The 27,792-nt window shown below is 33.5% G+C and overlaps 1 protein-coding gene and 1 pseudogene across 10 annotated transcripts in view; both read right to left on the bottom strand.

Annotated features, from left to right (window-relative positions):
• The window catches only part of WDPCP (WD repeat containing planar cell polarity effector), a 291,597-nt gene that overhangs the window by 210,615 nt on the left and 53,190 nt on the right, over nucleotides 1–27,792 (bottom strand). For all 10 annotated transcript variants that reach the window (XM_023524239.1, XM_023524235.1, XM_023524234.1 and 7 more), the window contains 2 exons: nucleotides 4,510–4,594; nucleotides 820–867 (listed from right to left, as the gene is read on the bottom strand). In XM_023524239.1, coding sequence (XP_023380007.1) covers nucleotides 820–867; nucleotides 4,510–4,570 — 109 coding nt within the window. In that variant the 5' untranslated portion in view covers nucleotides 4,571–4,594. The remainder of the gene's footprint in view (nucleotides 1–819; nucleotides 868–4,509; nucleotides 4,595–27,792) is intronic.
• Nucleotides 13,189–14,044, bottom strand: LOC105306703 (annotated as a pseudogene).

Genomic DNA, 27,792 nt, shown 5'->3' with positions numbered 1-27,792 from the left:
AAAGAAAAAAAAGGGAGAATTATTCTTATTATAATACTTTGTATTTTTATATGTACATATACAATGTATTATCACACATATTATTGAGATTAGTAAAATTATGCTCAACTTTTTCAAAAGCAGTTTGATGTTTTGGATATTTTCATTTCATAGAGGTATTTTCTAAATTTGCAGTGAAAAGGCTTATGTAGCACAACAGGTGGGCCAATATCCTGAGCTTACAATCTCATCAGATAGGGAAGCGAACTGCAATAGAGCCCAGAACAGACGCTGTTTCAGTCTGTCATCAGAACCATGAAGTCAGCCTATTAACCACCAAGCTAAACACACAGGATGCCCACACAAGCCTCACTTCAACAGAGACTAAACCAGGAAGTAACTCTAGCTAGAAAGACCTTTTGGCCCATCATGAAACTTCTGGGATTAACAGGATTAATCAGATAAAGAAAATTGATCATTCACTCAGAAATGCCTATTTCAGATATCAGGTGAGGATCCAGGAGGCCAGCATCAATGGGACTCATGCATTAACAATGCCCTCTACTGGGACACTGATAAATAAACGTGAATAGACTGTCCAGTTTTCAGTCTGATCAGAAGTAAAATAAAAATTTTCATGCTCTTCTACAGCATTTTCTCATATTGCTTTATTTTATATAGAATAGATATCAACCTCAGCACTTTTCTAAAAAATTGAGGTAACTTTTCTTAAAATCCTAGAATCTATCAAAGGTCATAAAAACAGTTTTTAATGGTCACTATTATGTAGTTTAGAATATTTAACTTATAAAAATTAGTTGAGTAGAATAGGTACTTTACCTGGTGGCTCTTTCTTGTCATAATACTGGTATATCCCGATATCTCTATCTATAGAAAGGAACAAATAACGTTAGATTATGGTAGAAAGTTCTGGAGAATAAGAAGCTAAACCATACTACATGCAGGGTGGGAGTATAAGGCAGGGAGGAGGGCAGAAATCTCTTTATGTTGCTAGAAATAAAGTAGTTCAAAAGTATCTGAACATGTAGGGATATGCAGGAACTAGAAAGTTTATCAATCCAATTAGAAAAGATTTACACAAAACTAGAATGGCATGGGGACAGGAGTAGTAAAGAACTGAAATCAAGGAAGACCACCTTTTTCTTTCACACTTCTGGATATTTTTCACAGGGCTCTACCAAAAGAAACTGCCACTAAGCAATGCCAAATGAAATCAGTCGATGGAAGAAAATGCCCTAACTGTTGGATTCTGAGCTGTGGCTTTCTTTTCTATTTAGCTTAAGTCTAGTATGGTGTTTGGTGGGGAATGTGCAGGAAAGAAAGAGAGGATTAGAGTAAGGTATGGATAAAATATCTGAAGCTCATTTAGACTCAATAAACCTTCCAAACCCATTCAAATCCGGATGCTCTGCTGGGGCTACAAAAGAAGCAAAGCTAGGCTTCCTAGATGTTGAAAGTGATTTAATCAAGGAATCTGCTCTTGCAATTTAATTACAGGAGAACAAAATAACTGTGTCCATTTTCTTCCTATCTGTGAATAGTTAAATATTTCTTTCTTTGAAGTAACATTTCTTTCCTTCTGTGCAAAATAATTCTGGTTACTAACAAAAGGATACAACTGTTTCTAAAGAAGTGGGAGCAGTATAGGCTGCCCCCTAGTGATTGACGTGCTCCAAACTTTCTCATACTGATGAAACTTAAAAAAAACACATTACAGCTATAATTAACTTTTCAAAAAGTTTTCAAAATAGTCAAGCATGTGTACGTACTGACGCTCTATTCATTCATTCATGCTATTAATTTGGACATATAATGTTAAAGAATGCAGTCTATTTCTATTCGATTGAAAATATCTAATAAAGAGTGATTGGGAAAGGTCATGAGTAGGACTCTGAAGGTACTGATATTTTATTTCTTGACCTGGGTGATGATTTTATGGGTGTGTTCACTTTTTGACAGTTCAAAACATGCCCTTATAATTTTTATAATTTTCAATACATATGTTTCAATACACTTTATTTAAAAAGATTTTTTTTTTTTTTAATATAAGAACCATAGGCATTATATATTCTGGCAACATCCTCTATTTTAATATTTTATCATTCCATGCATCCAAATATTTATAACTCTAGATTAGCACATGAAGATCATAAGGGACCCTAAATTATGTGCACAAGTCTGATCTCCTTTATCTGTCCTGAAGTGGGGCTGATAAAATTCAAGCAGGGCAAGAAGGTATCCGCATAAGAGGACCTACCCCACATGGAGTGTCAGAGCCTAAGCCAAATGAGGAAGCTGTCTATGCAAACAGTTGGCCTGACATGGTGTCTTAGAATAAATAATATATTTAAAGTTTAATGAGGAAGAGGATATTTACATAATTTCAAGGTATTTCCCTACCAAATACTAAGTAATTCCAAAGGAGAAAGTAACTTTGCAGTGGAGAAGCCTAGGAGACACTATCTTAATCAAATAATCTCGAACATCAACAGTAAAGACACAAAATGAAATTGTGTACCACCCAATAGAGAACAGAGAAGCACTTCTAGGATATTCCCACCAGACATGCATAATATGAACTTAATTGTGAGGAGTCTTCAAAAGCGCTAAGGTTACAAAAGTTTAAACTAAATAAAAATTAAAAAGATAAAAGATTGGTTTCAGAATGAAAGAGACTAAAGAGATATGATGACTAAATGCAACATGTGATTCTAAACAAGATCCCTGGCTTAAAAAAGACACTGGTGGGACAACTGGTGAAACTCTGAGTATTAGATGGCAGTTCTACTATCACTGTTAATGTCTCGATTTTGATGGTTATATGGTGGTGATGCAGGGCACCTCCTTTCTATAGGAAACACACTAATGCATTTGAGAGTGGTGAGGCATCAAGTCTGCAACTTACTCTCAAATGGTTCAAGAAAAAAATCTCCTGTACAGAAGAAAAGTCTTCTGTAAATTTGCAATTGTTTCAAATTAGAATGACTATAATAAAAAAAAATAATAATAAAAAATAAAAACAAGAAATAAGCATTGGCAAGGATGTGCAGAAAGGGAACCTTTGTGGGAATGTAATTATTGGTGGGAATGTTAAAAAGTACATGAAAAAAAGTACGGAGTATGCACATGAATAGGGCCTGCCAATTGGTGGACTTCACTGATCAGCGAGGCACCACAATGTTTCTTTCACTCAAGGATCTCCCCAAATGTCAGCGTGAACAGGTCTTCTCTCTGGGGCCATGCAGTCATTCCAGAGAGGCCTCCCTCAAGCTCTTTCTTAGAAAGTATACAAGAGGTTACAACATTCTCAGAACCAAGTGGGATTAAGAGGATCTCATCTATCAGTATGTAGGCTTTCATTTCATCCCTGTTTTCAGTTCAGTACCTCTCCATTGTCGTCTTCTACTGGGGCTGGTATCCCCAAGTTTAGAGCCACCCTAATTAAATATTCCCATAATATGAAAGGTATCTCACTACTTCTTAAGCAGACTTTCAAGTCTCTTTGTTGTCACCCTCATGCTACATCCCCAACTTCTAAAGTATCTTTCTAGAGTTTTGAGACACAAATTGGCTGCTGTCACTGGAATTCTCCTCTGTAAATGTTTGATAGTCAGATTTTTAAGCTTTACTAATTCCTCCATCCCTTCCAACTTCCAAAAATCATCCAACTGCAATTGTCTGCCCTCCTAATCTTTTAGTCCTTGTAGGTTTATTCCTTCTTTATTTTAATTCATTTACTCTCATTTTAGAAGAATTTCAGAAGGGTGCAAATGTGTGTTAAATCCAACTTGTTTAACTGGAAGTTCTATCCTTATAAATTTCAAGCAAGGTAAACAATAAAATTATAATGACATTCATTTGTATATATTCATTATATATTTGATATAAAGATATGATACTTTGTGAGGTAAACCATTTTCTTAGTGATGCTAAAGGCATATAAATAAAACTGTTCTCCTAAATATAAGAGTTGCTTTGGATAATCAAAGAAAAAAAAGATTTTGTAAAAGAGGTATCCTAACGACATGTACTTTATCCTATAATCCTAATAAGAATTGTTAAAACTTATATTACTTATATTATTACCTTCCTTCAAAAAAATGTAAAATGCAAAGAACAGATATATAATTGTACATCTTAGTTCTATATTTGATATATTATATCAAATAGAAATGCCTTTACCATTAGCTAGCCAGCAAATACTTAAGAATATAAACAATTATTATGAACAATCCCAGCAAAAGATTGAACATGTATGAATCATAAGAGGAAACAAATATTAAGCCAATAAAATTAATTTTCACAACAGAAAATCTAACTCAAGTTGACAAAAACAAGTCAATCAGAGCAATTAAAAGGAATATTTTCCGTTAGTCAATTTTTTTCATTAAGCATAAAGAAAATAATGCAACTCCAGCTGGAGAATCTAGGCTCTACCTTCGGTAGTATTTATTCATATGTTGTAACTTATATTTGAAAAATATTGAAATTAATCCAGAGCTCATTTACCCGCAATGTGTAAGGTATTCTTCAAAGACCACAGGTGCAATTCAGTCAAGCAGAAAGACATCTGATGGCAGAAGGAATCTCTGTCCTGTTTAAAAAATAATTAAAAAGAGGTGCCAATTAATTATCTTCTATTGCCAATAAAAGCAAGATCCCTTAGATATAACAGAATCATTTGCCGCTACTGATATTTGAGATATGGTTCATTAGAATAAACACCCTTTAATATTGCCTTGGTTAACCATCCAGAAATAAATGCTAGAAAAAGGACAAATACCCTTCTGAGATTTGGTATTGTTATCACATTGAGAAATGTAATAAGAATATACATGAGTTTTCAAAAACATATGTCTGTTTTTTAAAGGTCTGAGTATATTTAGAACTATTTAATATTTAAGCATTTTTAAAAACATTTTTAAGGAAAGGAAACATCTGTTGAGTAGTTATTAAGTACAAACACATTTTGTGGTGTTTTTTATATACAAAGCAAATATTTATGATTTCTCACATACAAACAGGCTAATTAAAGCAAAATTTTCTAGGTAAATAGTATATATTACTATTATAATAAATACATGTACTTAGAAGTAAACTGTGTGAAACCATATTAGCTTTCAAATTAGTTTGTTAATCTGCACATTGTGATAGACCCAGATATTCTACTCTGATTGCATTTGAAAAAAAAAAGTACATACTGTATTTCCTCCCAGCTTTACTAGTAGGGGTTAGTGATGGACATTATTGATACTTCAATTGGTAACCAAGTAGAACCTAATTGGTTTGGACTGACTGGGAGAAGATCAATCTCAATCAGAAAAAAAGTCGACATTTTACAAATATTTGAAAAGCATTTATGTAACTTTCAAATGTTTGCTAGTAAATATATATAGTATCACACTATATGTATACTTTACTGTATATTAGAAATATGTACAGTAAACTACCAACATTTTCTGGAGATCATAAAAGAATTGCTCTTTCCAACAAACTTCTGAATAACAAAAGAAGCTTTAAATATATCTTAAGTTATCTTTTAGATGGAGGAATAAGCCCTCAGCTTCTTTAACATCAGGAGTGACGAAAAATATTAGCCATACTACTCTTATGGGTGATAATCTAAAATAATTTTAGACATAGTACAAAATTCTTTGGCCCTTTCTTCACCTTTATATTTGAACCCCAATGTACTTAACAATCATCAAGAAACAGATGTATGTTCAACTAAGAAGACACAATGTACTATTAAAATGGCAGAGTGAACAATGTGGCAGCATAAAAGAAAGGCCCAAGCCTGCCCGAAACAGTGGGTCTCTAAAAAAAGTTACAGAGAAGTTGTGAAATGTTAGCGGGACCTCAAAGAAATATAGGATTTCACCAGTTAAATGAAGAAGATGAAAATGATGATGATGATAACAACAGACAATACAAAGTACTTACCTCATTACAAGCATTGTTCTAAACATTTTACATGTATTAACTCATTTAATCCTCGTAGCTACTCTTTGAAGTAGTACCATCATTACTGCAATAATGAGGAAAACAAGGCACAGGGAGGTCACATAGCCAGCAGGTAGTGGAGGCAGGCTTTGAATCTAAGCAGACTGGCTCCAGAGTCTGCGCTTGCAACCACAGTGCTCCACTGTATTTGGCTATCCAGAGGTTTGGGAAAGCAAGTACATAATAGTTTGAGTGAGTAAATAAGTAAGTAAGAAGTAAGTAAGTAAGTAATTAAGTAAGTAAGTAAGTAAGTAAGTGAAGGAAGGAAGGAAGGAAGGAAGGATGTCCAGGGATGGTGGTAAGATCGAGATACATGGCAGAAAGCGACATTATTAAGTTGAAAGAGGGAGAAAAGAAACAGGCTATAATAACAACAGCAAATTTTAGATTGATCTGAATTCACTTTTCCTTGTACTAAAGCACCTCAAAAGGTTAGAGATGAAACAAAGGATCCTTCAAACCCTTGATCTGCCCTACTCTAACCAAAAGCTGGCTGCCACTATACACAGGTAGGAGAGCTGTGGACTGTATTACTATGAAAGAGGATGCAGTTCTTTATCAGGTGGAAGCAAGGAAAAAGAGATATTAAGCAAATTATGATTTTTCGATTCAATTGAGTATTATCTTTCAGAGTTGTTCCCTGAGGAGTGACTCTAGTGAGGCTGCTGTTATTCAGAATATTTCCAAAGCTCTGTTCTTTGAAAATGTTTTCAGTTAGCTTTATGAGGCTTATTTCAGAATTTTTACTTTATAGTTATACTTTTAAAAACTAAAATATTTACAGTATTAGATTATATAAACTGCACCTTTCTCATTTGGATAGGTAAGGTCTGGAATGTTTGTTTAAAGAATTAGTTAATGAATTAAGTAAATATTTATTTTGCACTGATTAAGCTTATTGTGTGGACTGCAGACTCTTAAGTCCTTATGCTAACTTCTCAGCTTACTAGCTAACTTGGACAAATTACTTAACTTCTCTACTTCTAAGTTACTCCAGCTATAAAACGGGTATAATAAAGGTCCTACTTCAGGACTGTATTTTTTTTTTTTTTTTTGCCTTTCAATATCACATTGGAACATTGTTTAATTTTTTTTATTAAGTTTATTGATGTAACATTGGTTAATACAATTATATAATTTTCAGATGTACATTATAATTTGACATCTGTATATTCTATAGTGTGTTTACCACCCAAAGTCCAGTTTCCTTCAGCTACCATATATTCGATCCCTTTACTCACTTCACCCTCTCTCTAACCCCCTACATTTGACCCCCTTTACCCTGTCTACCTTTCCTCTCAGGACTGTATTGAGGGTACCATTATTCAATTACCTTATTGTTGCCATTGTTGATGCTGCTGCTACTATTACTCAATATATCTAGCACTATGCAAATTTACATTAAAAAAAACAAAAAAGAAATATGATCTCTCACTTTATATAGTTATTCAAGGTGAAATGAATGAATGGTTATTAAGCATAATATAGGGATTTTTAGAAAGGAAAAATATCTGTATGTGAAGTTTCTATATAAAAAAAGTATTTGAATTAGGACATACAAATGAGTTGTTAATATTTCACTGGGATAGGGAAGAAAAGATGTGATGAAACAGGTGCATATTTCCTCTGATATTGGGAAATGAAAGTCTCAACTTCTAGACTATACTAGAAAATAAAAATTCAAATTCCTCAAGGTAATGTTTATCCAAATACCAATATTTAGAATGTATGACAATTTGAGCAAAGACGAAGCTGAAGTTTAGCTGTTAGTAGCTACATAAAAAGGTTATCATGCAAAATTAAATATAGATAAAATTTTATAACTGAAACCAAAAAGGCAATACCTTACTTACATATCAAAAGAAGACTGCGCTTGAAATTTTATTTTTCAGTTTAAGTCAATTCAATAATAATTTGTCAACTTTCTCGATAACGAAAATGGAGAGTGGAGTATAATTTTCTTTGTAATCCACATTGGCTATTTCTAAGAGGCAAGAATGTTTTTAACTAGAAAAGCAATAGGTCCACTGCCCATATCTTTACTAAATTTTCAAGTCCTGAAATACTCAGAAATCACACAGTGTTGGGGAAGATAAGCAAAATGAGTTGTGTGGAGAGTTTCAAATGTCAAGAGCAAAGCCCTTAACCCCCATGCATTTGAACATAAGAGGGAATTCTGAGAATAGTACAGTGTAGAGTCTATGATCTTGACTTGTCTTCCAACTCAGCACCAAAGGATTCATGTCTGGTTCTAATGGGGGTGGAAGGACTGAGAAAAATGTACAAGCTAGTTTTCTAAATGCTCTGATGTACATGCAATACTGTTCTAGTTTCCACTAAAAAGTAAAGGATAAAAGAGGGCGAATGACTTTGTACTTTATAAAGGACCCCTCTGTGGCCCCACAGGGAACAGGTGGTATAAGGATGGTAAAGTGACTGCAGCGGTGATGCCCAGTAGAAAGTAAGCAGAACTGGTAGCCCTTCAGATTAGTGTACTCACAGTGAGAGCAGTGGTATCCAGACAAAATGGGATCCACACCTAGCAAAAGTAGACATGGTGGCCAAGGAGTAATCCATACACCTGAAGAAATGGCAGCAATAATCAGTTGATAAAGCAGGCCTGCAAGGAGCAGGTAAGGCAAGTGAGAAAATGGCAATGTCCATTAGTAAATGATTGGATTTGTTTATAAACAATGTGACAACTCCTGTGGACTCCCCAAAATATGGGGAGAAGTTAAGGAGTTAAGGAGTAGTTAAGGAGAAGTCTTTGCAGGACACATGCATTATCAGGGGGCAAAAGATAGTCAAATGTGGATTATTCATCATTTTCCACAGAACTTCAAATATCTGCAAGTAATGCCATATAAAATTAAAGAGAATTAATGGAGTAAAACCAAATTTGTAAAAATCTATAATAATAACTAGATGGGCATGGTGGGAAGGGACGGAATCGATATCTTTTTAGTCCTCAAGATGTCTTGTCATCTCTACACCATGCAGTTTTTCTTAAAGATGCAGACATTTAAGTCTTGCATCTTAAGAATGTCAGCTTTTAAAAAGAATGCTGGTAATTTCCTAGTTTGAGAATCTGCCTGGAGGAAGTAGTCAAGACTGAACTCGTATTATTCAAATATTGTATTAGTGCATAAACAGTTGTTTTGAAAAGGGGAAGAAAAGAATTTCAGAAGAATGCTGGATTCTGACCTTTGTAAAAGGTCATAAAATAGGGAATGCCTAACGAAGTAAGTTGAGAAATGCTGCCCCACTCAGTGCCCTTGTGCATTTCTCTGGGGATAAAACCCAGTGCACATGACATAGAACTAGAATAAAAGTAGCAGCTAAATGGGGGTGGGGGGGTGGGAGGTGGATGAAAGAATGAATTAAAAATATCTCAAACTGTCTTAATATTGAACACTGAATAGGAAAAAGAATTATCCAAATGAAAACAATAGCAAAAGGAAGAACCCAAACAAAAAAAATGCCCCTAAATTTTCAATTATTTTAAAATATCTTTTTAACTTTTACAATTTTCTGTTTAATTTCATAGGGTAATTGATGACAGGTATAGATATCAGAAGGCCATTCTGAATCTAAATTTCCAGTTTCCAAGAGAGAATAAGAAGCATAATTTAATTTTGGCTTTACCTAAATCTAGATGACTTTTTTTTTCTTAAAGGAATAGCGGGGAGAATCAACAATAGCCCAAATTTTGAAGACAGAGAGATAAGAGGATCCTAGAGAGCCCATTTTACTTTATATTTACATCCTCAAAAAGTTTAAAGTCTTCTATCCCAAATAGGTTACCTTACAATAAATATTTATTTGCCTTAAAAATAATTGTTACATATAGACTAAATTTTTAGAAAGTAACAGAAAAATAGGAACAGCTGCACTAAGATACTGTGACTTGTTACACTTCTTCTTCTTTTACTTCTATGTTTTAGAAGTAAAGATAACTTGCCACTAAATAAATTTGCAAAATACTTGCCTTCTCTGGTTTCTGAAGTCAGCTAGTTTGACTACTTTGGGAAGAACAGGAAGCTTGAGGGCAAATAAAACCCTAATGTAAAACATTATGGGAAAGAAAGAATTAACAAAGAGAAGACACTTGTGTAGTTTAACAAAGATAAATGATACTGTGGTACCAACAAGACATGCAAGATGAATGTTTATGAGCAAGATGCCTCAAAGAGCCTAAGTGAATGTTTCTTGGGCATAAGCTTAGAACATATATTGGCTATTTATTATCAAAAGATGTTCTGAGAAACATCTATTTACAAATTCAAAATGTACAAAACTAAAGACAACCAAAGAGCATGAATTTAAGATAAACCCCTAGTCAACTGTATAAGGTTCTAGTCATCGTTAGGTAATTTTCAAGTTACATAAAATATAGTGTATTCCGCAATCATCTTTTATCTAATGGCATCAACAGGGAATTATATTAATACCTGTTAAGCATATGTATGAACATATTTAATCAACATCATGTTATCAGAAATGAATTTTTTTTGAAACATTCAACATTAAACCAAACAATTAAGCAATTATAAAGCTCATGTAAAGGACAGGGCAGTCTCAAAATAAAGAGACTTCAAACTTGGATTGAACCTGTTATAACAGAAGACTGGAGTATTAGGAACACTGGGTTATTTGGACCTCAGAGAGACCTATGATATCTAAATATTAATTAAACATTACAAACATTTTGAACACTTTAGGTGCATAACATTTCACCATGAGTCACAGATACAAAGATTTATAAAGCAGGGTCTCTACTATCAAATAGCTATAATCTAGTGTAATCAATAAAATAACCATATAAACAACAATATGAAGTTTGTAGTAAGTGCTAATTTAGCAACATAAAGGGCTATGAGTGTTCAGCAGATGTTCTAGTTTGATAATAAAGAAGTGCTCTTACAAAGTAGAGGGCATTTGAGGATTGTTAGATTTTGATAAAGGGACAGTTAAAAAGGAGGGGACAATAAACATTAGACGAAGATGCAAGGATTATTTGAGAAATAATAAGCAACTGGTTTGGTACATAAATAGAAGAGATAAATTGGGGAGACACTAAAGAAGTCTTTGAATGCCAAATTTAGGAATTATATCTGTTAAGTAGCTAACTAAAGAGTAGAGGAATATTTGATACAAGTGACCTGTTAGGAAATAAAGTAACAGATAACAACAATATTCAGTAACAAGGACTTGAACTGGGATGGTGGGAGATGGATGTAAATAAATATACAGATTCAAGTGATCTTGTAAATAAAGAATCAACAGCATATGAAGACCAATGAATTGTAGAAGTGAAAGAGAAGGAAGAATCTGGAGTAACCACCAGGGGATGGAGATCTGGTTACTGCACAGATAGTAGCCCTCGCTTCGAACATACCTTCATCATCATGTGCCAGCTAAAAGGGTTCCAGTGTATTCTGTTCAAAATGACTACCTCAGTTACTTAACCCACAACTTAATTTTCCTAGTGCCATCCTGGCTAGTTGGTCTCCTGTTATACTTTAGCCTTGCCTCTCAGTTTGTAACTCTGGATCTTCCTCTTCCTTAAACTGTGCTTTGACTTTTTCACCCTGTCAAAGGACTCAGCAAATACCATTTTTCTTCGCTACACCTGGTTCCCAGGAATCCCTTACCCATATCTGTTCCTACCTGGTATATCCTAGTTTCAAGGGCAGAACCTGGATTAAAACATAAATAGAAACAGGTTCATCTTGAAGAGGAGCAAGTTTTGCTATTGTTGAATTTTAGACTGTGGGAGTTTAAGGTATAAGGGTAGATATGGGTAGAAATGTCTAGCTGGTAGCTAGAAACACAGGAAAGGAGCCTGGAACATATGAAATCTATTGTGGGGTTTTCTAAATAGAAAGGAAAGTTAAAACCACTGAATAAAATCTCAGAAGAAAAATAAGGTCAAGGATAGATATTTTAGTAATTCTCCAATAAAGACAAAATGAAAAAGATTGAGACAATATAGTGTCAAAAATCCCTGGAAGAGAAAATGATACGTGTGTGTTAAGTGGTTATATAGGGATCAAACTCGCTGTTTCTGAATTTTAATGTAGAGATGACCTCAATATGGTTTAATGAGAAGTAATGTTTTATCTTTAGAAGAGAGTAAGTCTTGTAAAGGTATGGCTTCTACTGCTCTGAATGCTAGGCCCCAACCCAAAATATCTTAATTCTAATTCTGCTGTAATAAATTTACCTTAATCATTTAACCTCTCTGCCTCAATTTCCCCACCTGCAAAAATAGGGATAATGACATTGACCTACATTTGTAAGAGTGATGTAAGGACTCATTAATGTTGTATAATGCTCTGAAGATGAAAAGCGCTGAGCATTATTAGTGGACACTGCACAACTAATTGCCTATAACACTGAAAACTTTACCCTTTAATTTTATTCAAATAGCAGTTATCAAATAAGTGTCTTAGCTCCCTTAGTGACATTTATCTTCAAATATTATTTTTAAATTATTATTTTAAATATATAGATTTTTTTTTCTGTATCATAAGTGTTACCTCATAGCATATAAAGTTCTAAATCAGAAGTCTAGAACACTTTTTCAAGCTAAATATTAAGTGTAAATATTCGGGACATATTTATTTGATCACCCGTTACAAGTATTCAATAAATGCTAAAAAGTAATACTTAGGAAATTTTAGATTTAGCAGATAACACTCAGCAATTACATGGTAGAAGCAAAATGGAAAAGGACAAAGCAGTATGTTAAAAACACTGTTTATAACGCCCTTATTTTTAAAACAAGCTAGGAAACCTATAAATGTACAAAGAAATGAAGAAAGAAACTTTTTTTTTTAATCATTATAACCAAATGCATGATTTATTTTTGGAAAAAATAGTTAAAACTGAGGTTTTTCCAATAAAAGAAAGAAATAACAATAGGAGATCATACCCTGATTATTACACATTAATTACCACATTCTGTACAATGTGGATGTGTTCAATATGTAGTCAGTGACAATGTGAATGGACATTTGAGATTTAAAAATCAAAAACCACCTGCCATTGCTGTGAATTCATAAAATGTTGAAATAAATACCTGGAAATAAGTAAATTTTAAAAACTGAAGCCTTTGACAGTGTTTATAGATCAATCCAAATGTTTGGTAGAAATAGTACATCAAATTACTTGACATTACTGCTAGTTTCTACTCAATTTCTTCACAATATGGCTGTCTGGTGTTGCATTTGTAAAGATACTTCCTACAACCACATGGGTACCCCAGAAACTATGACAAATCACTTTACAGCAGCCAAGATCATCAACAGAGAATCCTAAATGTCGATAGCGTTCATCTGTTTCAAAAAGAGTGTTGTTTGTATATGGTCCAAAAAACACCAAACCAGATGATGGGTCAATAAAGTCAGCCCAATAGCCTTCAGCTCAAAGAGCAAAGCATATTTCCTTAGCACCGTCGATGAACTTTTCTAAGATCATTTCTCTTTCATTTTCCACTTCCTCACTCCAAACAGTCATATTCTTAGTTTTCTGTGTTACAGTCAGAATCATTAGTTTGTTGGTGGTCACTTCTGTAAACAATGACTGAAAATCTCTTCGCAGCAATTCTGGACACGTCTGGATTGCACACTACTTTGGCACTTGCAAAGTAAGTTTCCACGCTGTTAATTTCTTGTTCAACAAGTGCATCATTACCCTGGCATTTCTTCTGTGATGGTCCCATTGAAGTGACAATCAAAAGCTTTATTCCTAGGAAGTTGGAATCTCTGATCTTGAGGTCCAAATGGTCTCATAGTTTTGTCAGGCCATATTGTTTGAGAGCATATATTGGGAGGTGCAGTGACCACATGAGGCTCATCAGAACTTGAAGATTCTTCAGTTGAAAAGGCTTTGGCATTGACAACCCTTTTAACTAAAGAGTGCAATCCTGGGAGATAGGAAACCAGTCTGGCTCTGTTACAGAGCACATTGTCCATTTCTAGCACAGAAGGCAGACGTAAAATATTTTATTTTGTAAAGTTATTCCGAGAGCTATAGCCCAAAGATGGGCGAATTTAGAAGGGCCACCACAGGTGGAAACCATCCATACCAGTCACCACCACCATCTCCAGCAGTCCCAGACCCTGACTCTTCTTGCCATCAAAAAATCAAGAAAGAAACTTTTAAATCCATTAGACACTCCATCTGGTCTTTTGTTTCTTCTTGGATTTAAAATTTTTGTTAGAAGTGTATACATTTTGTTTAAAAAAATACAAACAATATGAAAGTGTTTGATATTAAAACATGCTCCTCTGCCAGCGACTCTCTCTACTCTGAAGGGAGCTACTGCACAGCATGGCTTGTGGCCGACCACTGTGTATACACAGTATGTCCCCACCCATAATGACTTGTTTTGTATTTTTGTAAAGGCAGGATTTTACTATACATACAATTTGCTTTCTTTCACTGAACACCATAGCATAGGTATTCTCTGTTAGAATATACAGATTTGCTTCTTAATAGCTGCAAGGTGTTCCACTGGATAGAGATCACAATTTAATTAACCATTCACCAATGAACAACATTCTGTTTCTACTTTCTGCCTTACAATACTACTACTACTATGAAAATATACACGCACACCGTATGTTTTTACTGGTACTGTCAAATGGCCTCCAAGATGACTATACCAGTTTATAACATGAATGCCCTTTCCCTATAACCTCAGTAAAATGAAGCATTATCAAAGTTTTTAATTTTTGCCAATCAGGTAAGTAAAATACGGATTCTTATAGTTTTAAGTTTCATTTTTCTATTTTTAAAGAGATCAAACATTTTTTCATGTATTTTTTAAACATGTATTTTCTAAAATTATCTATTCCTGGTGTTTGCCTACCTTTCTATTGAGTTCTTTATCCCTTTCTTTGTGTATTAATATCCATCCTTTGCTATATATATTGGACATATTTAGTCCTTTAAAAAAATTTTTATCAATTTTTTACATAAGAAAATAAGGGAACGTAGAAGACACAATTTTTCAAAATTGAGTATGACATAACAGAAAGTTCTTTGAACTTAATTCAGCAAGGGCTGTGCAAAGTGCCATAGCCAGAGGGTGGTTCTTCACAGCTGCTAAAAATCGGTCAGATGATGCTATTTCTAGATGGAGCAAAAGGCAACATATTCCTATGTTCCAAGAGAACTTATGCATTATTCTTATTAAAAGAAGTTAGAAGAGATTCTATACCTAGAAAACAAAGAAGTCCCTTCACTTTTCCAAAATAAATTGTGGCAAAAAAAATACAAACAATATGAAAGTGTTTGATATTAAAACATGCTCCTCTGCCAGCGACTCTCTCTACTCTGAAGGGAGCTACTGCACAGCATGGCTTGTGGCCGACCACTGTGTATACACAGTATGTCCCCACCCATAATGACTTGTTTTGTATTTTTGTAAAGGCAGGATTTTACTATACATACAATTTGCTTTCTTTCACTGAACACCATAGCATAGGTATTCTCTGTTAGAATATACAGATTTGCTTCTTAATAGCTGCAAGGTGTTCCACTGGATAGAGATCACAATTTAATTAACCATTCACCAATGAACAACATTCTGTTTCTACTTTCTGCCTTACAATACTACTACTACTATGAAAATATACACGCACACCGTATGTTTTTACTGGTACTGTCAAATGGCCTCCAAGATGACTATACCAGTTTATAACATGAATGCCCTTTCCCTATAACCTCAGTAAAATGAAGCATTATCAAAGTTTTTAATTTTTGCCAATCAGGTAAGTAAAATACGGATTCTTATAGTTTTAAGTTTCATTTTTCTATTTTTAAAGAGATCAAACATTTTTTCATGTATTTTTTAAACATGTATTTTCTAAAATTATCTATTCCTGGTGTTTGCCTACCTTTCTATTGAGTTCTTTATCCCTTTCTTTGTGTATTAATATCCATCCTTTGCTATATATATTGGACATATTTAGTCCTTTAAAAAAATTTTTATCAATTTTTTACATAAGAAAATAAGGGAACGTAGAAGACACAATTTTTCAAAATTAAGTATGACATAACAGAAAGTTCTTTGAACTTAATTCAGCAAGGGCTGTGCAAAGTGCCATAGCCAGAGGGTGGTTCTTCACAGCTGCTAAAAATCGGTCAGATGATGCTATTTCTAGATGGAGCAAAAGGCAACAGATTCCTATGTTCCAAGAGAACTTATGCATTATTCTTATTAAAAGAAGTTAGAAGAGATTCTATACCTAGAAAACAAAGAAGTCCCTTCACTTTTCCAAAATAAATTGTGGCAAAAAAATCTTGTATAGGGCATTGTTCAAACTGTTTAATTCGCTTAAATAGATCTTGTCAATTTAACATTTTCTATATTGTAAGCAGTTTTGATCTTTAGACAATTTATCAATGGCTTCTTCATTGTGACCAGCTTCCTTTTCTTTCTACTCATCACATGCAATAAATTAAATTTCACTAATATTTAAAGATCAGTGTTGACCTCTGAATAGTCATTTTGTAGGTTCCTGTTAATATAAACATCTTGTCTGCTGATACTCATTTTAAATATTTTGCTGAACACAATTTCCATTATTCCAAAGAGACTTGTACCTAGGTGAAGTGTATTTTTCCATGACTTTGCAAAATAACTGCAATGTCTTATATCAGGCATTTTAGGAGGAAAAAGTATGCTTGTATGCTTGCATAAGCAAATAACAACAACAATAAAATAATCTTTGAGTACCACCATCTCTGACTCATGTACTCACCTTTCTTATCTTGAAAAATATGGACTTAATTCTTGTTTTTAGGATGTATCTTAATCATAACAATAAAAAGACAAGGAAAACAGAAATGTTGGCAATGTGATCATGATAATTAATTCTAGGTTGTAATTTCATAAATATAGTTTTATGCCACACTTTGATAGAAAGAAATGATTTTGAAGAGAAAATAAATTGAATTTCAGAAATAATTCCTAAAGAACTGAGTTAAAGACAAGAGAACACTGAAAAGCTCTTATCTAAACCAATGCTAACTGCCAAAATAATTTGTCAATTTAGAGTTACTGTTTTCAAAAGCATATAAATCAAAGACTGCTGCAAAATGAGCAAGAATTTAAAAAGATAGAGATCCTTTCTCTTCGAATAGGAAGGACAGTGAAAATTTTTCAAGTAGCCTGCAGCTATACCACCTCAACCTTGTCAGATTTCACTTGTCAACACTTTGATGACAGATTGCCACCCCCCTCTAAAAAAACAAACCCTAGTAACTGTTGAAAGAAATGGCTTCTTATAAAAAGGGGAATATTTCATGCAACTTGATAGTTGTATACTTTAAACTCTTTTTTGCCCCCAAAAAAGAGACTTGAAAACCTTTTTCCATAGCTTTTATCAAAACGTAAGAAGCTGAAGAACCCTCCTACTGTGGGGAAGTAAAAGGGGAAAACATTTTTAAAAACCTACTAAATGTGCTTTCTACTCATTATTTCTTTTAATCCTCAGAGTAACCTTCTGAAATTACATACGGTGTGTGATGCACATGCACTTGTAGTGTGTGTGAGTGTGTGTGTGTCTGTGTGTGCATAGAATTATTTTTTCTAAGCAAAAAATAGTTTCTCCAAGGAGTGATTTGCCTCCCCTCTCCCATCCTCAAATCAACACTGATAGACTCTGAACCTCTTAATTTACAGATATGAAAACTGAGGTCCAGGGAAGAAATTATTTTGCACAAGTTCAGTCAGTTTGTTAGGGGAACAGTTAGGAGTAAAATTCCTGTCCACAGATTATCTGTGTAGTGCTCTTTCTATTCTACCTCCCTCCGCCTAAATGCTGTGTTAATAGAGCCTTTTCGTTAAGCTTCTGCTTAAGCACCTGAGACAGGTGTCAATTTAGACTTGTATAATTAATCCATGGAGAAAGATATAGACTGAACCTCTTTTCTGGCTAAATTTATTTTGCTTAGAATGCCTTGGAGGAAGTTACTTGAAAGACTATTTAAGGATTATTTTTAATTAGTATATCAATAGCTTGTAAGTAAACTGATGTATCTAAAACATCTGATTTAAAATAGTACTTCTTAAGCACTAAGAATCTTTATACTATTTGCTTAGCAAACTTTACAAGTAATATAAAAATAAGCTCCAAAATGAACCATTCATGTTTTATGGCTGATTATTAAATAAATTAATGTCTTCCTTTTAAGTTACTGTATTATATGAGAGAAGCTTTATTTCTGTTTTGACTACCATCATTTGGTAGTGGCTCTCATTATGTTCTCCACCACTCAGTTTCTATGACAAGTTCTTAATGAAATGTAAAAAAACCCTAAATACAATTTATAAGAATTCTGCAGTGAATCCTTTTATATTGTGATTGGATCTTCCTTCATACTTTCTTCCCTGATTGGTTATTTTCACCTTTACTAATGGTTTGTCACAGCATTATCACTTACATAATACTTTTAGTATTTTGTTTCAGTGATTGAATGGAGAACTAAAGTAGGTAACTCAGGAAAAAAAAACAGCCTTTCCTTATTGAAATGAAAGCCTGTGAATAACTACTAAAGTCCTCTGAGAAGGGATCAATTTCACTTTAATATATTTAACACAGGTATACATGATCACAGCTTAAAATATTAATAATTCCCTAATGCAGTAGGAAATTATTACCTGATATTTAAAAATCAGTGGAATAAAACAAGGAAGATCCTAGATTTATGATCATGTGTTGCCCTAAAGCCCACACAAATAACAAAAATGTTCCCTATGCTTTTAAAATTATACTCTATATTACTCTACTCAGCAAAGGTATCATTTAAAATTGAAAGACAGATGAAGAGCTTCCTAGACAAGAAAAAGTTAACAGAGTTCATCACCACTAAACCAGTATTACAAATCTTAAAGCGTCTTCTTTAAGAAGATAAAAAAAAGATAAAAAAGATAAAAAAATATTAATAATAAAATGACAATAACTACATATCTATCAACAATGACTTTAAGTGTAAATGGATTAAACATTCCAAACAAAAGACATAGGGTAGCTGAATGGATAAGAAAACAAAGCCCTTACATATCGTGCCTACAAGAGACTCAATTCATATCAAAAGACACATACAGACTAAAAGTAAAGGGATGGAAAAGGATATTTCATGAAAACGCAAATAAACAAAAAAGCTGGGGTAGTAATACTAATACCAGACAAAATAGACTTTAAAACAAATGCTATAACAAGAGACAAAGAAGGATCCAGTAATTCTACTTCTGAGTATTTATCCAAAGAAACCCAAAACACTAATTCGAAAAGACATATATCCGTATGTTCACTGCAGCATTATTTTTAAAAGCCAAGATATGGAGGCAACCTGGGTCAATGAAAGAATAGATCAAGAGATGGTATATACATACAATGGAATATTACTCAGCCACAAAATAGAGTGAGATATTGCCACCTGCAACTTAGAGGGTATTGTGCTGAATGAAGTCAGAAAGACAAATGCCATATGATTTCATCTACATGTGAAATTTAAAGAACAAAAATAAATGAACAAACTCACAGATAGAGAGAACATGGCTGCCAGATGGGAGGGGGTTGGTGGGATGGTTGAAAAAGGAGATGGGATTAAGAAGTATAAATGGGTAATTACAGAATAATCATGGAGATATAAAGTATAGCATAAGAAATACAGTCGATACTATTGTAATAACTATTTATGGTGTTGGATGGGTACTAGATTTATCAAGATCACCTTATAAGTTATATAAATGTCTAATCACTATGTTGTACACCTGAAACTAATATAATTGTATGTCAATTGTAATTGAAAAACTAAAAAATTATTTTAAAAAATAAAAGGTTTAATACTGTTACAGAGCAATGGTCAATTCCTGAAAACTACATTTGTGTTGTGTGTTAACTATCTATATCTAAATCATTGATTATGCCAATGAGGAAATACGTACAATTTGCCTTTAGAAATTGTATTTACTTCTTTCTAAACCTCAGCAAGTTTGGAAAATCTCCAACATTTTAGTGTTACTCATTTTATGTCTGATCAAGGAGAGAGAAGAAAGTTTTCAGCTAATTTATGTTGAGTGTTTTATATGCATTGTCTCAGACTTTACAAAAACCATATAATGTAGTATTTCCCTATTTTATAAAAGAAGAAAACAATGGAGTTATACTTTTAACACCAATTTGTCTAATTCCAAAACCCATCATTTTGTCACTACATGCTTCTTTCATTGTAAAGTATTGTGCCAACTATGTGCATGAGCCTCCTGAGATTTAGATCCACCAACTCCAGGCCAGCTTTCAGATAACTGCAATCTGCTGAGAAATTGGCCCACTGCATTTCTGCTGTCTTTCCCTAACAGATTAACTACAACCTCATAAGAGATCCTGTGTCAAAACTGCCTATATAAGCCGCTCTCAAATATCTGATGTACAGAAACTATGAGGATAATGAATATTTTTTAGAGTTCTGATATTCTTTTATTAAATATATGAGTAATTCATTTTGAATGTGAGCAACTTTTCCAGTCTTACCACCAACTCTTTTCTCTTTCTCAACAATATGGAGTACACTATGGCTACGCAGAAATGTCTTACCGAAAGACAGGGAGGGGTAGGAGGAAAGAGAGAATGGAAGAGGGATCAAGGATGAAAAAAAAAAAAACCCACCCTTTCAAGTCTTTTCTATTATCAGTCACGACCCTCATGTTCTCTATTCTTTTCTTAGCTCTATTTCCTCTTAAATATATCTCAGTGTTTCTACTTCTTTCCATATCTGTTATTACCACTCTAGTTTAGGCCACCATCTTATTTTACCTAGAGCACTTCAAGAGCCTCCTGACTGGTCTCCCATTTCAACCTTTGAGCCTCTAGAATCCATTTCCCATAAAATATGAAAATATTTAAATTTTTAAAGATATTATGCATAATATATATTATTTAATATATTCTTAAATATATAAATTAGATCATTTTACTTATTTGTCTCAAACTCTTCAAAAAGCTTCTCCTTGCATATGTCTTAAATCTTTTCACTACTTTACATACTTCTATGAGTTGGCTCATACCTCTTCTACATAATTTCCCTTCATTCTCTGCAGAAAGACAACCTGGGGTAAAATTGTTAAGAGCCTTGAATAAAATGCAACAAGTCTGAACTTCATCCTATAAGTCAATAGTTTTCAAACTTTTTTTTTTTTCCTGGCAGAACACTTTTTCTTTAATAAAGTATTGCACTCCAACATATAAAACTTGTAAAAGTAGACATGTTCTGTTTGAAGCAAGGTCCAGGGGCCCATTCCAACCACTAATACAAACAGTTTCCTAGAGCCAAATGGTTATATGGGGTGGGGGTGGGGGGGCCATCATTTCGTTCTCAATTTTTAGTTATATCGCATTGCCTGGATTGATCTGCCATTGCTCAATTTTCTCTCTCACATTTTGTCTTTTAAGTCTAACTCAGAGTATTTTTTGATTTTGTCTCTTAGATTACTATTTGTCTATATGTTTTGCTCTTTATGTATACATATATACAAAGATATACTACATATACAAGTATAAGCTTTAACAATCATTTTTTAATGTTAAAGATCTCTTTCTCTCATTGCTTCTTTTGGATATTGGTCTGTTCTTGTTCCATTATCTTCTGAAATCTCTCAAAAGTTACTGATTAGAGTATATTTTATATGCTTTTCTGTTGACTTAATGTTTCATCCAAATCAGTTGCCTGTTCATTCTGGGTCTCCTTTTTCCTGCTATTGGTTTTAAGTGTCTAATGATCCTTAGCTATCTATTCATATTTTTAAATGAAGACCTAAATTGATGGGTATACATAGCTGGCTCAGGTTATCTCTATAGCCATAGAGCTGTTTCCTCCATCTAGTCTCTTTCCTATACAGCAGAGCTGACTGCTGACATGTAAGTGCCAAAAGCCACATTAGGATGTGCAGGCTAGCTCACAAAGGCAAGATAAGAAAGCTCCAACAAGCAAAAACATGGTTTTTACTCTGGTAGTATTCGAATGTTAATTTCCCTCCTGGGCAACACTGTCTTTCCTTTCCAGTTTTCCTCTCCTCCACGTCTGCAACATAGATAAGTCCTCCCAACACTCCACATTCTACTCTTTTCTCAAACCCGAGAGCTACATTGGAAGTCTTTCCTAGATAGGTAGTTTACCTTATGTATGATTTTTGAATTTCCCTCTTATATAAGGCACAGACCTTTTAATAATTACCTGACTACCAAGAACTTGAAAGTTGTGAGGCTCTCCTGTCATGCACAGTTGTTTTCAATTTGTGCCATTTTGGGTTATCATTTTCCAGTCTTCTGCTTTCTCTTTCTCAGGAATTCCTCACAATTTCTAATGGCATCACTTCTTTTTGTCCAATATTATTGAGAATTTATCTTTTAGTTCCTCTCTCATTTTTAAGAATATGAAAAAGAGAAAAAAGCAGTGGCATCTTTTTAAAAAGTGACTTAGAAAGAGCAAAGGCCCTAGAATATAGGGTCTGTAAATGAAGAGGAAAGATATAGTGGAGTAACAAAGATTAAAGATATCAGAATATTTTGCCACGACCTACTTCTCCAAATTCATTATTTACCACTTTCCTCCTTAGATCACTATACTCCAGAAACATGGGCTTTTTGTTCCTCAAAAAACATTAAGCTTATTCCTACTTCAGAGTCTTTGTGCTGTTCTTTTATTTGGAAATTGGATACTTCTCATGATTCGAATCTCTGTGCAAATGTCACTTCTTCCTAAAAGTCTTCTCCAACTAGCATTTATGCTACATAAAGCTGCTCTGTAATATTCCCCCACTGTATATAAGTATTAATTCAATAAACATTTGGAAAGAGAAGATATAGCCAATGACACAGTCTCAAAAAAAGTCATCAAAGTTGGAGTGTTAGCTATGAAAAAAAAAAAAAAAGACTTATTTCATGGGAATGATATAAGGATAAAGATTAAGACATGTTTTGAGGTGTTGGGAGACAATTCTCTATAGGTCTCTCACGTTTCTGCAAGAGAGGTACTGACTGAATGCCTTTTTTTCTAGACTATCTTTTCAAGGGTAGCAAACAGCCCTGAAAAAAAAGATAATGTCTATTATGGAGCAAAGGGCAGGCATGTTTACTTCGCATTATAAAAGATTTGGGGTCCCTAAGCTCAGAGTTTTTCTCCTGTAATGCGACCCACTGCATGTGCAGGTATAACAGGTTTGGGGAACCAATGAAAAAATGCTGGTACTCTATTGCTGTAAATAATAAACTGGCCATCTCTGACCAAGGAGTCTCATATTTTCTACCAGTATCCATGAAACTGTGGTAGGCTATCTTTTTGGTTTGCAAGTAAGGTAATATTTCAGATTCTTCATGCTTCTTCATGTGAAACAAGGAGAAAAAATGAGATATTAAAGCTTAGTGACATTTTTTCCTAATGAAAAATGAAGAGAGGTCTTCTGTTGAGTGAAACAGGGAGAATAGTGGGAGGTTTATCATGAGTGGTTTTATCTACAGTCACTGTGAGAAAACGGCAAGAAACTAGAAATGAACACCTGTTTACCCTGTCCCTTTCACCAGCTGACAAATACTGGTGATTATTCTGCCTGATTTATATTAATGTTCTTCCTCGCCATTGCTATAGTTTGATTTGGTCCTGGCCTTCTACTCCTTTCCTAAGTTGTTTCAAATAATCTATCTAAAGAGCCTCTCTTTGACCCAATCCAATCTACTGATAATCTTTTCAAAGAACAAATCTAATCATATCATTCCTCTCTTTACAACTGAAATTAAACTAATGGCATTACCTTTTGATTTTTTTAATAGTGAAATATATCACACATACTAATAGTAAAATATATCACACATACATGTTAAGTACTATAAGTTAATGGACAATAAAATGAATATCCTCTACCCACAATTGTGCTTAATAAAACACTACAGTACCTTAAAATCTTAGTCCCCTCCCTAATTGTATCCCTCCCATTCTCTCCTCCAGGGGTGATGTGCACCTTGAATTTTTCAAAATAGATTACTACTTATGTATTCATATCTAAAGAATATATTGCTGATGAATAGATAAGATGTGATATATCCATATAACAAATATTATTCAGCTTTAAAAAGAATGAAATAATTTCTCTATTTTAAATCCTCCCATGGCTTTCTATTGCCAAGAGCACAGAGCTTTAGCACCACAATCAAGGCCTTCATAATCATTTCCCATTACCTTTCTAGTCCTAACTCTAATATAAACCCTAGAACTGTCACTAGCTGACATACAACTTGTTAACTCTATAGTCTTATATTTTCCTACCTTTTATTATGCTGCCCTTTTACCTGGAATATATTTTCCACCACTCAGTAGCTTCTTTAAGCTTTTCAGATGCCACCTCCTCCACGAAGCATTCCTGTTCCCTACTCAGACAGAATCTTCTTATGATCTAAAATCACACAGCACTTTGTCTGTATTTCCTATATAGTATGAATTTTCTACTCTAGTTATATTTCCCTCTAATTGGCTGAAACCTTTTTAATCAGTTTCATCCTTGGGTTTCAGTGACACTGCACTCTCCTTATTTTCCTCCTACCCGTCTCCGGCTGCTGCTTAGTATTCTTCTTCTTATTATTGTTTTCTTCCTTAGTATGGTTCTTCTGTCCATTTCTTAAATATTGGACCCCTCAAGGTCCTACTCAAGATGTTCCTCTCTTCTCTTTATATCCTCCCTATAAAACATCTCACCTACTCCAAGTACTACCTACATGCTGATGACTCTTAGTCACTAGTCCTCATTTCTCCCCTGAGCATCTGCTTTATGTATACAATTTCCACTGGCCAACTCCACACAGTATTCCACAATAAAGTTCACTGTTTCTAAAACTGAACATGTATTCTTCCCTTTCAGATCCCTCCCATAGTTCCAATCACATTGAATGGAAGCACCATCCACCTAGTTATGTAAGTCAGAAACTTCAGTGTCACCTTCATTACTATTTCTTCTATAAACCTCCACATTCCATCAGTCATAAACACTGTTACTCTTACTAGTTAAATGTTTTATAAACTTACCTAATTCTCTTCACCTCTATTATTATTAAAATAGTCTATGACTCCAATATCTCAATCAATTACTCAAAATCTTCACTTTGTATCCCTGGTTCTAATTTGACTCCTTCTAAATCATTCTCTACACTGCTGCCAGCACAATCTTTCCAAACAGCAATGATAATCATGTCACTTCTCCGAAAAGCCTTAACGAATTCCCATTGCACCAGGATAAAATTACAATAATACACAAGACCATGCATGAAATGATCAATAGCTGTTAACGGCTCCAGCTTCATCTGTGAACATTTAAGTTTTGTAGTCCCATGAGTCATGACATGGTCCCTAGCTCCCCTCTGTCTCTGTATATATTATTTCATGGAGGATACACTTAACTATCCCCACTTCTTTCTTCCTTCCAACCCTTTACCTGGCTAACCCTTATACATATTAAGCCTTGGGTGATCCAAAACTATTTCTATGAAGCATTCTCCAACACCAGGCCCCACTAAGATTTGGTTTAGATAGCTAAACCTAATTCCACAACAGGTACTTTCAGAATACCTTTTGCTTTCCCAATCATAGCACTCATCAACTTACATACTTAAATTACCGATTTACTTATCTGTCTCCCCTACAATGCTCTAAGTAGCTTGCGTCATGATATGTAATATACTCTTACAGAATATACTAGGTGTTTTATAAATATGTTGTCAAATGAATAAATGAATTTCTTATCTCTGCTAGATAAAAACATAAGTCCCCCAATGGCAAAATGTGAGTTTAATAAATTATAAAAGTACAGCTCAAAGTGCTAGGAAAGAAATCTCAAGAGTCTTACAGTCCAGGCCCTTGTCTTTAAGGAAGTAAAAATACAATAAGCTCCTCAATTATGTATGACCAAATATTTATAAATTGTTAGCAAAATTTTTTAAATAACATGTAAAATTACAAAATTAAATATATAGAATCCTAAACAAGACTTTAAAATGAAAACTGATTCATTACATATGAATTGGTTCATTAATATGCTAGCATAGAAAAATAAAAAACATTGAGAAATGTGACTACCCTGTAGAATTAGGATGTTGTAGCCTAGAGTTTAAAGCTTTCATCATTTTAAAATATTTTAAATCACTTAAAAAAGTTGCTTTTAACAAATTGTGTGTTTTTGGTATTCAAAGGGAGAGAAATTCATACAAGCAAGGTTGTCTAGCTATGAAGATGATTTTCATACCCCAACAATTTTAGCATACATTACTAACATAAGTCTGCTTTAAATATACTACATCACCCTGTATATTTTCTTTATAGCTTAATATCGAAACAACTAGTGTCAACATCTCCTTTAAAAACATTCATTCTGTGTATCATTCAAGGAAAATATTTTTAAAGCATATATTATTTTGATGTGTATTTTCAAACTGACAAGAACTCAGTAATTATAAGGGCTTACTTTTTTCTTAAGCAATAAAGCTAGCAAAAAAGATTAAACTAGCCGGAGAGAATATCACTATCTAATGGTGGTTCTAAGAGTCAAAATCCTATCACTTCTAATTAAATAACTTTTTTAAAAAGTAAATTATTTATTCATGGAAATGAGTCACTTTTATTTTGTTCTCAAAACTCACAAGAGGCGAAATGCAAACTAACTGTGGTTAGAACAGATATTTTCAAAACAATACAGTGCTAGTCACTTGAACTCGTGGGCTTGTATCAATTTCTCAGACTTTTCTCAATTTTCCCCTTTGTAATTCCTGAACCCAGGTCTCTTAGAACTGTTAAAGAATATTGTTTCAACATTCATTGCTAAAATATTTAAAAGAAGCCTATTTTAGCAAAAAAATAACATTTGAAGAAAAGTGAAATTTTCCCCAAATATTCAATTAATTTTTTAAAATTTGTATTTTCTTTTAAGAAAGTTAACCCACAATTTACACATATAGAAAACTATTATCTCACTGCAATCTGGCTAATATTCTGACACCTAAAGCCTCTCTTTTCATTTGCAGAAAAAATTGTACAGATATTACAAGGTGAAAGAATTCTTTCACATTGCCAAAACGTCTATAACAGTTTGACTAAAATGAGTATACTAAATAAGACCTGCTCCCGAAATGTCAAAAAAAATTCTGGTAAAATTTTTATTATTCCAAGTATTATCGAATTAATTTTTAGTAGTATATTTCTTTCTAATAGTTGAACTATTATCTATTGGCAAAGAATTTGAAACAATAATTAAGTGTTGTCATTTGTTTATAGATAGGGATATAAGAGTTGATAAATCATTGCTTGAGTAACTCAGGACATGTTTTATATTTTTTATTTCTTAAATATGCTAACAAATTCATCATCCTACTGGTATTCTAAATAGAAGCAAGGTAGTCTATAAAAAGGTTATGTCCCAGGAGCATTGTAATAAGTATTATTTTGAAAATTTAAATTTAAAAACAACTAGACTTACGTGATGACAGAAAGAAATCTAACTATGGGAGGTGAACACGCAATGTAATTTATACATACTTTACTATTAAATTGTACACCTGAAACTTACTGGATTTTGTTAACCAATGTCACCATTAAAAAATTTAAAAATAAAAAATAAAAAACTAGAGTTTTAAAAACTATACAGAAACTGTTTTCTGTATCATTATTTAAAGGTGGCTTAAAGATGGTCTGCTTAATTCTATTCAAGTCAGAAACAAGCTTTCTATATTACAAAAC

The sequence above is a fragment of the Pteropus vampyrus genome, unplaced genomic scaffold (assembly GCF_000151845.1).
Source record: "Pteropus vampyrus isolate Shadow unplaced genomic scaffold, Pvam_2.0 Scaffold453, whole genome shotgun sequence".
Taxonomy (NCBI): domain Eukaryota; kingdom Metazoa; phylum Chordata; class Mammalia; order Chiroptera; family Pteropodidae; genus Pteropus; species Pteropus vampyrus.
This window is presented reverse-complemented; position numbering and strand designations above follow the sequence as displayed.